General features: G+C 35.3%; 1 protein-coding gene across 1 annotated transcript in view; it reads right to left on the bottom strand.

Moving 5' to 3' along the window:
- The window catches only part of PHIP (PHIP subunit of CUL4-Ring ligase complex), a 127,021-nt gene that overhangs the window by 85,733 nt on the left and 27,338 nt on the right, over positions 1 to 13,950 (bottom strand). Inside the window, exon 6 of the mRNA XM_007461537.1 lies at positions 6,862 to 7,022. Coding sequence (XP_007461599.1) covers positions 6,862 to 7,022 — 161 coding nt within the window. The remainder of the gene's footprint in view (positions 1 to 6,861; positions 7,023 to 13,950) is intronic.

Genomic DNA, 13,950 nt, shown 5'->3' with positions numbered 1-13,950 from the left:
GCCAAGTACCATTATGGAAAAGACGACCTGCAACACTGCAAATTCATAACTCCTGTTTATTTGGAAGGCTAAGGCTAATCAGCAATCCTTTTTCCCCATTCATCGCTCTTTCCTTATCACCAGGTTTGATCACTCATCTCTAGAACCCAGTCCCACTCCCTAACCAAGACTCTTATCAGGTAAAATATTTCACTTTGAAAAGGAGAATCTGTTCATTGTAACCCTAATTATCTATCTTTCTAAGCAGTCCAAATAGACTGCTCTGTATCTATTTCTTCATTTACCTACCCTCCATAAAGACCACTGTACATCAAGTACCTCCTCTTATATCTGCGCTCCTAGTTCCTTACCCTTGACCCAGTTTTTCAAAAATTTACCTTCCTATAAATTACTGTACTCTAGCTCTCCTTTCCATTACTACCAAACTTACTGAATATACAGTATCATCCCTACACTACCTCCCATGTACTTTTAAAAAGTAATTTTGCATTTCAAACTTACAGAAGTTTCAAGAGCAGTACCAATGTCTTCCATCACTCAGATTCATCAACTATTAACAATCCTCTGCATCAGCTCCATCACCACCTTTCTTTCCTTTCTCTCCATATAACACACACACACACACACACACACACACACACACACCCGCCCATTAGTCTTTTTCTGCACCATTTAATAGTAGGCTGCAGACTTGACGCCCCGTCACTTCTAAATATCCCAGTGTGCCTTCCTCTAAAACAAAGACACACGTCTACCTAAGTTGGGAAATCAATATTGATAAAACTGCCATCCAATCCACAGGCCCCATTCAAATTCTGTCAACTATCCCAATAATGTTCCCTTTTCCTTTTTGGCCTAGGACCCCATACAGCAACATGTTAAATTTTAGTTGTATTGTCACTTAAGTCTCTTCATTCTGGAGTATTTCCCTGAGGCTTTCTGTGTTTCATGTCCTCAGAAGTTCATAAAGAATACAGACCTTACATCTATAGGATGACCCTGAACCTCAGTCTGTCTAATGTTCATTAATGACCAGACCCAGATATACTGTCTTGGTAGGAATCCCACAGACAAGATGCTGTGTTTTCCTCAGTGTACCACTTCAGAGAATATACAATGTCAACCCATCCCACCACTAGTAAAGTTAATAACTTTGTCTTGTTAATGTTTCCCATGTTTCTCCCCTGGAAAGTTGCACTTTTTCCCCTTTTAATTTATTAACTTGGTATCTTGGGGGAACATATACAAGATTATGCTAAGATCTTCAAACCAGCATCTACCAGTCTTAGCCTCCCGCAATGACACACAAATGAATCAACCACCACTATGATAGTCGCCAAACCACCATTCTTTCTACAATTATCAGTTGGCATTCCACTGTAAATAGGAGTTTCCCTTCTTTCTCAATTATTTATTTACTTATTTACATCAGTATAACTCACGGATGCCTACTTTAATCAGTGATCATAAACAACTCAGTCAAGGTCCTATCCGTCCTCATGGAGCTTATCAGTAAGAAAATACAATAAAAGCTCATTTTAAAAAATAAGTTTCACACAGTGACAGATATTATAAGAAAAATATAGTAAGGTAATGTGATAGACAATGATGGAGTATGAGGAAGGAAGGTAGTCAGGGAAAAGTCGCTAAGAAAGCAGTGTTTGAACAGAACTGCTAAAAAAGGAATCAGCCACAGGAATATTTTGGAGAAGACAATTCCAGACAAAGGGAATAGCTAGTACAAAGGCTCTAAGCCATAAACGGGCTTTGCGAGTTTGAAACACAGAAAAAGACCAGTGTAAATGAAGCACAGTAGAAGAAGGGAATTTGTCTTACAGACATTTTTGTATATATCTTCCCTAACAGAAGTTTCTTACAAGAAAGGACATTATTCACTTTTGTATCTCTAACTGACTGGTTCATTCATTCATCTTTTTGTTGTTTGCCTACTGTATGCACCAGATACTCTGTAAACCACTGCAGACCTAAAAATGTTTAAGGAAAAGGCTTTGTTGTTAGGAAGGTCACAACTTAATAGAGACAGACCTCTAAACAAATTCACTGCAACACAGAGGACAATACAATATAATAAAAGTATGTTCAGTGGTAATACACCACATTCAGAAAATAGCCTATTTTTTTTAATTGTCAAGTTTTGAAAGATTAATCTATACCGTCTCTAATTCTTCAATTTCCAAACCTTCCTTTGTGCATTGCAATCTCACTTCTACCCCTAAAACTAAAATAAAACATTTTTTCTTAAGTTCATTAATAGCCTTGCCAAATCCAAAAGATGCCTTTAGTTCTAATTTTACTTTAGGTTTTTCTACCTTTCGTGAAATACTAATCCTTTGGCTTTTAAGACACCACTTCTTTTTCTATTTTTCTCCCGGCCTCTTAGGCAGCTCTTTCTCAGTCTTAATTATTGACTCCTCTCCTCTTCTTTAGTTTGCTTTGAAGTTGAAGTTTCAACCTTTGTACATTACACATATGAGGTAAAAAAATCAATTTCCATTTCAACGATTCCCCAGTTCAATCTTCTAGCCTAGATCTCTCTCCTGAGCTCTCACAACCTGTTGAGCATTTCTGTTTGGCAATCTATATAAGTATCTCAAATTCAACATGTCCCAACCTTCACAAACTTCTCCACTTAAATCCTTACCACAGTAAGTGACACGACTTTCTAACCAGTCACACAAGTTAAAAAACATGTCATTCCATACCATTCCCTCTCAATTCCTCCCTACATTCAAATGAACCTTTTAAATCCTAGAGATTCTATTTTTAATCTGTTAATTCCATCCCTACTTCCACTGTGAATCTTTCATGGATCACTGCTAGAACCTTTTCACCAATACCTCCGTATAAAGACTTAGTTTCAATCCATCCTCTACAATAATGCCAAAGAGATCATAAAAAAGAGAAATTCTGCTCGCTCCTCTGTTTAAATCCATCACTTTTGCTCCATGCCCTCAGGAAAGACATCCCTTCATGTCACAAAAGAAACTTAATGATTTTGTCCTCCAACAACATCTCTAGCTCTTGCTTAGCAGTGGTCCATATTTATTCTTCGCCATGTCCAATAATACACGATTGCATGTTAACGTTCTCCCAATGACTGTAAATGCCTTTCCCTAACTCTGGAATACCTAGCTCAGTTGAGGTGTCACTTCTCTAGGAAGTTTCTCTTACCATCTCCTACCACACACTGAATTAGGTACCTCTCTCCTATAGTACACCTCAGCATCTTGTGCTGCCTCTAGCAAGCTTATCAAATTGTATCAATATTGTGTTGACTCTCTGTGAACTCTCCAGTGGCAGATACTATGTCTGTCATTTCTATATCCTAAGCTTTTAGAACAGTCCGCCTCCTAAAAGACTGAAGTTCATTAAAGGAGTGCATAAACTCATAGTCTTTATTATTTACTGAATTTATATAAACAGTTTATGCTCTTTTGCCTTAATTTGAAGAGGTACATTTTATGTTTCTGAAAAAAGAGGGGAAATCTTTTTGTATGGTCCTCAACATACTTTTATGAGTGAATGGCTTACTGAGAGAATTCATTAACTCTGCTTTTCTTTGGCAAATATTATTTGACACAATGATTCTGAAATCAAGTAAAAAAAATTTAGAAAACTAAGAAAGCGAGAGAGAATTAGGGAGCAGTCTGACTTGCTAATTATGCTACCTTCCTCCCTGAGTTCTTCTCATTATTCTACTGGGAAATGTCCATTACTAAAATATCCTACTACAAAATACTGGAAATTTTTCCTAACACATAATTTCACTTATCAATCACAATGATTTCAATCTTGTACAGCATTTATAAATAAGATTTTAGGTAAGAAAATAAAGTGGAAAGAATTCATTTAAATCCATCTATAAAATGAAAAGCAGCAAGTGAAACAATAACTGCTTCCTGTATATCTTGTTCTATACTAACTGCATGCATCATTTCATGCAATCCCACAAAAATCCTGTGGGATTGGTACTACTATTATCTATTTCCCTTCTTTTTTTAACAGCTGAGAACACTAGATTAAAAGGGTGAGGTAATCTTTGTAAGCTGCACGGCTAGGAAGTGGTAAAGCTGTGAGTTGAACTAAGAGCCCCCTAATGCCAAAGCTGATGCTGTTAACCACAGGACTATACTGCCTCTAGCTGTGCCTACCCAAAAAGGACTCAAAAGTCCCTTGGAATGAGTCCCTTGGAAAAAGCTTTCAAATATATCTAACACTAGGACTTAACAATAAGTGTACAATGTCTTCAGATACTGAATACATAAAAGGAAATATTGAGCTGTCCACTATTGAATTGTTATTCCAATAAATAACAACAGTGTGTCACTCTCTCACAGGAATCTTTCATTGTTCAGTCATATCTACTATCCTAAAGTCTTATCCTATCAGTTTTCAAGACTGGTTTTTCAAAGCATTAGTGAGTGGCTAATGTGTTCGCAGTGGAATAAAATAACATGAATAGTAAACACGTATGTACTCTAACTCGATGTGATAATCCTAAAAATACAAAGAAATTTTAAGTAACAGTGATCTCATATCTTTGCATTTCTTGTCACAAGGCAACATTTTGGAATTTGTAACTGCAAATCACCGGTAAAAAATTACAAATGAGAATATAAGTTTGGCACAATTAGCAAATTATATCACATACATAAAACATCAACATTTTTAGACTCTTGATAAGACCATATAAAATAGTACAGTGATAATTTTCTGCCTTTATTTATGTATCTTCAACTAAAGGAAAACAATCAGAAAATTGCTTCCCTCTTCACATATCATTCAATGCTCTTAAAAGTAGGAATTAAATATCTAGAACAAGGGCTGCAATTTTTTTCTGTATAGGACCAGATAACAATTATCTTAGGCTTTGCAGGCCATACAGTCTCTGTCATAACTACTCAATTCTGCTGTTGTGGTACAAAAGCAACCACTGAGCATGCCTGTGTTTGAATAAAATTTTATTTACAAAAAAATGGTGGCAAGCTGGATTTGACCCACGGGCAGTAGTTTACTAACCCCTGGTTCAGAGTGCTCGCCCAACTCTATGCCTATTACTCTACTAAATTCATGAGCCAGCAACAGTGTATTGTCTCACTGCATTTTTTCCCTCAAAAAGTTGTAGGAGATTATGTGTCTAATTCAAATCAACACATACACAGTGCTTCCTAAAGTATGACAATAAAATGCTTACCATCCCTCTCATTTTCAAAGAAAGAATTCCCACAACGTACTTTACAGACATCAAAAATTAAGTAAGAAGTTATATATTTTTTATAATCTCAGTGCAACGGCATAACTTAATACTCACCAAAATGAAGTATAAACACAATGCAATGTGTCTTTCTCATTCTTTCAATTTATTATTATTTTTGAAAGAATTCTTTTAAACATTAGAGATGCCAAATTTACTTTATGTTTTAAGAGTTAAATTTAAATGATAATATACTGAACTCAAAAAGGCTGTAAGTAATTTTCCATTACCATCTGAGAGCACATTACTGTTGCACGTATATCAAGGACTTTAGCCAATACAGGGATAACTATGCCCCACTCTAAAAACAATAACCCATCAGAAAATTTTTAAAATTTCAGTTTTATTCTGCTTCATAGAGAACAGCAGAGATAAAAGAGAAGGTGAAAGGGAGAATACTAATGTAGGAAATAATCTGCAAACGCCTGAAGTGGACTCTAGAACCGGGGAAAAGATATGTATGGAAATCCTTTCCCACACCCTGCCATTTAGCTGTTTTATAGACGACTGGGTGAACGGGTAAAGGAAAGTAGACATAAATAAATCTCAGTTTACAAGCATATTTACTTAAAAGAGGAATCTATAATTGTTGTGACTGTATAAAGTTCGCAGCTGCTCTCTTCGAAGACAGAGATAGGAATTTCCATGTTAACTTCCATTTCCCATTTAAAATTAGGAATCCTGTGAATGAGTGTATACCTTCAGCAGAGTATTTAATATAAGTAGTATTTAATGGTAAGTACAACCATAATAGTGTAGTAAGTATTACCCTTAGTGGATATAATAGTTAAGGTACCTAAAAATAAACTGAAATATTTCCAAAAGCAATTTTCTCCCTTAAAGCTGAAAAGCTCTGTTTTCTCTGTTAATAAAAGAAACAGTAACAAACAAACCTAAGAGACTGAATACATGAGATACATTGAAGAATGAGGTGCTAAGGATAAAAGGTAAAAGGAGAAAATGTTACATATGCTCAGAATTTTTTCTATCATTGCTTTAAGGGAAATTTCTCAGAGTCCCCTAATTTGCTTAACACACTTTGGGTGAAATGTCCTTGGTCTAGAATTAAAACTACTGTATGACATTTTTAAAAAGGTCACACTGCATTATTTCATATAATGTTGGAAATTACACTTATCCATGAGGACCATAATATAACTGTAACTGTGCTACAACATGTCTTTCAAGAATGTTCCAAACCTGAAGTCCAACCTTAAGTAAAACCTTCTGTTACAGTAAGCTAATTTACCTGAATTTCTAGTTTTTCATTAAAAGAAAAACAAAGGTTTTATTTCAAAGTTCAACTTTAAGCAATGTTTCTGCAATTCCGTATATGAATTAAGATAATACTTTAAAAACTACTTACAGTGGGCTTCCCTGGTGGCACAGTGGTTGGGAGTCCGCCTGCTGATGCAGGGGACACGGGTTCGTGCCCCGGTCCAGGAGGATCCCACATGCCACGGAGTAGCTGGGCCCATGAGCCATGGCTGCTGAGCCTGCGCATCCGGAGCCTGTGCTCCGCGGCGGGAGAGGCCACAACAGTGACAGGCCCGCGTACCGCAAGAAAAAAAAAAAAAACTACTTACAGTAAATATCCGTCTGCCAGTTCGATCAAAAGTTACACAGTACACAGATGACAAGTGTCCAAGAATTCTTTTATGCATTTTCATGTGCTGATACACTGCAGTGGGAACCAGTCGCTCAAGCCTGTATTTTCCATTCAGCTTCCTTGAAAACAAAGTATCCGCTACCAAGAAAAGGGGGGGAAATAAGTATAATTCAGAAATTAATTTTCTTAATCATCCTCTTTTATGAATTCACATATTTCAGTTTCTCATATGTTGGTAAAAATAAAGATGCTTTCTAAGGTATACGGTTCCTAGTTAAAAGTCTTCAAAATAGTCCATAAGAGCCCATTATTTCACCTGAAATAAGTCAGGCACTATTATCTTCACTTTACAAACAAGTAAATTCAGTTAAACGACCTGTCTGAAGTCACAAAGTAAGGCATGAAGCTAGGATTAAAACTCAGACTTCTATACTCTCTGGCTAGTGCTCTTTAAAAACCAGAATCACTTTATATGACATTCTTTCTTTCAAAGGCCCCTATGAGATAGGTTTTCTTACAAAAGCCGTTAAAACTGCATCCAGTGATTTTTACTTTTCATCAACCAGCAATTTGTGAACACTCTAAATATGACACACTGAATGATGTTTTTAAAAACTCTGCAACAAATGAAGACAGAGGAATAATCTGTTGCATTATTTAAAAAAAATAATTAAACTGGGGATCTTGCCAAAGACCTGCATAATGATTCCTTTTCTAGAACCTAGAGCTCTCTTTTTTCACCTCACCCATTTCAACCATCTTTCAAGACATGACTGAAATTTATCTTCTGTCCCAAAGCATGAGATGCTGACTCCAGCCCAAAATGTTCTTTTCCATCTAAATTACTACTGTACTTATTTTCTATACCAATAGTTATAGACAAAGAAGGCACTCAATAAATACATGCTGACTGATCTGCAGGCACATTATTCACCTGTAGATTATCTTTAAATACAAGGCTTTTTTTCTGACTGTGACTGCCATCTACATTGGACAGAATAAACACTGGTTTCTCACTTAAATTTAGTCCCAAAGAAAATTAAATATATGTACAAAGTACTATTTAACCTAGGTTTAGAGCCTACAATTATGCCCTAAAGTTGATGAAATACGAATATCTCAGACGTATCATAAAGAATCTCAGTGCTTATTATTTTATTCACATATAATAAATGTTTGGCTTACACTACATTTGCAAGCAAAAAGGAAAATCTTGGGGACTGGTGAGGAGAGATACGTAGAAGAATACTTTGCAGGTTCTAAAGCAATAATAATTCAAGGAATAATTACATTATGCTTATATGTTCTTTTACTACATCAATCATTTTATATTCTGATAGAGTACATCTCTTGCTGTTAACAGCATACAAGTCCTATGATACAATCTATTTCAACATCTGCAATATCTAAGACAAATGTTGAAGTTGTTAATTAGCATATTTAGGCTTAAACTAGTTATATAATAACAGTGATTCAATAAGTTTCTAATAAACCCTGATACGTTTTTCCTTATGCATAGAAAAGGCCTGGTGAGAGACATCCTCCTGTGCTTTGGCTCCAAACTGATTTGGAGCAAAGATCACACAAAACCACAGGCATCAACTGTCCTGCCAAACGAGAACTCTAATGATCTTATCCAAACACTAAGGATCAATGACATCTCACTTATTGTCTGTTTTATAAGAAAATAAGTGATGACATGTAACACAAATGTTGACAGTGCTGCATTACCAAGACGTACTTTAATTCCCTCCATACAAAATTTACAAAATTCTCAAAATGTCAAATTTTAAAAAAATATTTAACACTGTTCAGGAATAAAAATGATTATTGGAGATAACCACAAAATCAAAACCATTATTTTAATGATGATCAGGCACTTTTACATATGTCAGATTTTTTTAGATGAATTTGTTATAAAGACTATTTATAATTCAGAGTTGATAAAGCAAAAAATACTTCCTTCAAGAGAAAATGTTACTACTCTCTTAAACACAGTTTTTACTGAATCTTTACCTAAACTCGTATTAAATCTTTATTTTCATTTTAAGAATCGACTGAGAAAAAGAACATCCCTTTCGAAAAGTTACTTTACAGTCAACTTTTCAAGTAAAACTTTCCAGAAACAACATTAAGTGAAATACATTTATAGTTAAAACTATATTCCACGCTACCCTATATTTGGTTACCAATTAACTACTAGATATCTATACTATGACTGCATAATAAGGGAAAAGGTACCTAGCAGAGTCCTTGCTCTCAACCAATTTATAAACTTGTACAACAGTACTAAAAGATATGACATATAGTATGTAGAGTTCCCAGGTAATAAGTTGGTGGTTCAAACTTGATACAGGGATTTAGAGAAGAAAATATAAGTATGGTTCAATAGTTGAAGTTCAACTGAGGAGACTGGATTTGAAGATGGCCTGACCAGGTCAAATAGGTAGAGAATTTTTATAAAGGAAGAGAGGAGGATGTTGTAGGACTCCCATTCAATGAACTCACATTTTCTTTTACTATACCATTTGCATAATGTCTTACCTCCCCTACCAGATCTTAAGTACCTTAAGGGCAGAAATTCTGTCTTATTCGTATTTCCTACAACTGAGTGCAGAGCCTTTTAAATAAAAAAGTATATAAATGAATCTCAGTTAGTAATAAGAAACACAAGATGGTTCAATTAAATTTACAGTTTTATGGCAGAAAGGCAAATGGCAATCATTTACTTTCAAAAGAAACTCTTAATAGACTAATTGGATTTTTGAGTGAAAAGGAAATGTCTCTTGGATTATAGGAACTCCTTAAATTTTATTAAACTAGAACATCAAATTTTAAAACGAGCATGGTTAAAAAGATATAAGAGGTCATAAAGGAATAAGTTCTTTATATGACATTATTATACTTTTAACCTTAAATCAAGTAACGTGTATGACTTAGGTTTAAAAGTACATTTACTTTCTTAAGTATGGTGATGTGAAATATTGTTAAATTAAGCCTGCCAAAGCAAATCTCTACCTTCTTCACTTAGCAAATTCTTTCTTACCCTCCAGGGCCAGTTTAAATGTCATCTCCTCTATTAAGGAGTGAATCTTAATTTTAAACTTAAAAATTTTAATTTTAAAAGCGACCTAACCGGTTGCCCTATAGTATCACTCCTGTGTTCAAAACTGCAATGTCCTTCACTTGATTCAGAATAAACACCAAATTCCTTATGCATCAGCCTACCAAGACCCTGCATAATCTAGTCCCCCCATTACACCTCTCTGACCCCTTTACTTGGTCTGCTCCAACCATTCTAATCTCCCCCATTCTTCCAACACATCAGGTATGCTTCTGACTTGGGGTCTTTGCACCCGCTGTTTCCCCGGCCAGAAAACTCTTCCCACATATAGCTAACTCCTTGACCTTCAAATCTGTCCTCAGATGTCTGTCACCTTCTCAATGAAGCAGAACCTGATCAGCCTCTTGAAAATTACAACCCACCCCCTACCACCACCCATTACTCCTGACCCCCCTCTATGTAGCTTAGTATTTGTTTTCTTTCCATCACTTATCACCTTTTATTTGCTAATTATGTTCACTGTTTATTTCCTGCCTCCCCCCAGTACAACGTAATAAGCTCCACATGGGCAGGATTTTTTATCTGTTTTGTTCTTTGATTAGCCTAAAAGCTGACAATGGTGGCTGGCACTTTGTTGATAATATATAGTTGGTGGATTTAATAAATTAATTACACATCAATAAAACAATTTGGCTTAGGAAATAAAACAAAAATGGATTTCTTTATTGGACAGATTATACATTCAAAGTATCTTGAAACAGTTCTTCATTTCAACTGCCCTGCTAAATTTACTTAATTTGGAGGCAAAGGGATAGGTAAAAATATTTACTCAATGTCTTCTGAGGAAACAGACCAGTAAAGTGAAATAAAACTTCCAGAAATCAGTTATCCATTTGAAGTATTACTCTCTCTGAAGAGAGAAAAGGAGCAGAATTGTGAACAGTGTCATTTGTAGCAAATCACTCAGAACAGTCTTTGAAACAAAGTCTATGTGCACAAGTCTATAGAACTAATTATTGAAGATAAACAAAAGGCCCATGATTTCTTAAAGTTAGGTGTAACTACTGTATATAACTAGATATATCTAGCCAGTAGGGTCTTAACTGTTACTTCTGTGGATACATTCTAGGTAATAAAATGATAAATAAAATTCCCCCACAAGCCATTTCTTCCTAGTTCACACCAAATTATTTTTCAAGAATTGATTTATTTCTTTAATCATAATACTAATGCATACTCAATGTAGAAAATAAGAACATAAAGTCTACATAACTCTACCACCTAAAGCAATCACATAAAATTTTGCAGAGACTTCCCTCATAAACAGCATTTTAATAGCTACTCCATATTCCTTAATGAAATAAAAGCTAGGCTTTAAGTTCAACAGACTTGTATTTAAATTTGACACTGTGGAGATTTTAAGCAAGTTATTCTCTCTCTACTTCGATTTCTCAAGTTATACTTCCAGAAACATTTTCCACAAATATACTTGGTTTTCATATTATGCTATTCTGTGACATCTCACGATTTCACACTTACATAGCCAATTCTATCAATATTTTTCTTTTCTTCTGTAACTTGTTCTAGTACTTTAATATGAAGGTTCTTCTATCAGCCAATGGTACAATAAATACCCATTTACTTTTACTTTTTTGTGGTTTAAATTTCTCACTTAACTACTTAATGTATTTGGAGTTTTAGTATGTTACTAGGTGAGTCTCTAAAGATTCCCCTAATCAACTATTTGTTCCAGTCTTTTCACTAACTAATCCTTCTCTATTAAATTATCTTATATATATTTCTGTGCTAGGTTGCTGATGGCATGTCTATTTATATGCCAGTGCCAAATTTTTAAATTTATAATTAATGGCATTTTAGCTTTTATCTGGCTATTCTTCATGTGTCCTTTTAAAAAATCTTACTCCTGATTTATTATTATCTAATTTGAAGACTACTGAAAAGTTTTAAAACACACTAATTTGTTGGAAATATAAGTTTAATTTCATTCACTTATAAACAACTGACATCTGTCTATCCAGGAACACGGTACTTTGGTCCTATAGCTGGGCCGAAGTTTTCAATGCAGATGATTTTAGAAAAAGATAAACATAAGCAGATTTACTTCAGTTTTCCTCATTATACAAATCTCTATCATTTGAACCAAGTTTCATGGGGGAAAAAATGGGTAGCTGCCAGAAAAGAGCATCTGCAATAACCTTAGTGACTACATTTTTGAGCATATTAGAAAAATATGTGACAAAATCTCTGCAAATAAGAAAGAACAAGCAGAAATACTATCACCTCCCTCCAAAAGGTTTCCTCCTTCTGACAGGTACTTTTTTTTCTTCCATTTTTTAAAGTTGAAGTATACTTGTTATGCAATATTATGTCACAGGTGTACAATATAGTGATTCACAATTTTTAAAGGCTATACTCCATTTAATAGTTATCATAAATATTGGCTATATTCCCTGTGTTGTACAATATATCCTATAACTTACTTTATGCATAAGCTTGTACCTCTTAATTCCTTACCCCTACATTGCCCCTCCCCACTCCCTCTCCCCACTGGTAACCACTAGTTTATTCTATCTGTGAGTCTACTTTTTTTTTTTATATTCACTAGTTTGTTGAATTATTTTAGATTCCACATATAAGTGACACCATACAGTATCTGTCTTTCTCTGATTTACTTCACTTAGCATAATACCCTCCAAGACCATCCTGCTAAGTACTTTAAAAAACGGAGGAATTCCCTGGCGGCCCAGTGATTAGGACTCCAATCTCTCACTGCTGAGGGCCCAGGTTCAATCCCTGGTCAGGGAACTAAAATCTCACAAGCCACATGGCATGGCCAATCAATCAATCAATAAACAAAAACTGACAAGGGCACATGGTGCAACTGCAATAAATTACCCAAGATCAAAATTAGCCATTGTTAAAAAAGATGAATTGGGAAAAAATGCTAAAATTACTATGAATTAACAAAAATGCACAAGTTAGGGTTTTTTGCTGTTGTTGTTTTAACTCTTATGAACAACATAACATGCTATACAATATCTAGACCAGTAGGAAAGCTGTTCCGCCTTAACAATCAGAACTGGAGGGCCCAGGACTAGTGCCTACAACTTTTGCCAGCACATGAAAGCAGAGCCCAGCTGGCAGCATAATGAATGCAAGGAGAGGCATGTGGCTGTAGACGCCAAAACCTGGAGAATTAATGTTTGTGGCAGTAGAAGAATTAAATGAGGAGGCAAAAAGAAAGAGTATGTAATTTCAGAAGGTGCAACCTAGACCCTTTTCTGATAACAGAAAAAAGGGTACTCAGATAGGAAACATCAGAGTATTTTACTAGAAGATTTTAATTTTTTAAAAAATTTTTTTATTAGATTCATTTTTGTACTATATTTTGACCAATTTTATTCTCTGATTCTGGTTAAAGAAAACACCTGGAAAGCTCCCAGAGTTTCTGTAAATAAAATGCAAAAGTAGTTGTAACTTGTAATTAATAACCATATAAACAGTTCCTAAATTAAAGTACAGAAGAGAATGGGGCTTCCCTGGTGGCGCAGTGGTTGAGGGTCCGCCTGCCGATGCAGGGGACGCAGGTTCGTGCCCCGGTCCAGGAAGATCCCACATGCCGCGGAGTGGCTGGGCCCGTGAGCCATGGCTGCTGAGGCTGCGCTCCGCAACGGGAGAGGCCACAACAGTGAGAGACCCGCGTACCACCAAAAAAAAAAAAGCGTGGATTCTGGATAATCAGTACCTAGATTTTATTTTAATCTCCACAATCTGTGTTAATAAAGGCTCTCCAAACTTTGGAAACCTACAGAAATAAAGTGAACTACAAACATTTTACTGTGCTTTGCTTTATTGCACTTTGCAGATACTGCTGCATTTTACTTGTTTACAAATTGAAGGTTTGTGGCAACCCTGCATTGAGCAAGTCTACTGGCACCATTTTTCCAACAGCATTATTTTCTAAGACATCGACATTTTTTT

This window comes from Lipotes vexillifer, unplaced genomic scaffold, assembly GCF_000442215.2.
Source record: "Lipotes vexillifer unplaced genomic scaffold, Lipotes_vexillifer_v1.1 scaffold1424, whole genome shotgun sequence".
Lineage (NCBI taxonomy): Eukaryota > Metazoa > Chordata > Mammalia > Artiodactyla > Lipotidae > Lipotes > Lipotes vexillifer.
Note: the sequence above shows the minus strand (reverse complement) of the source record. Positions and strands in the feature narration are given on the sequence as shown.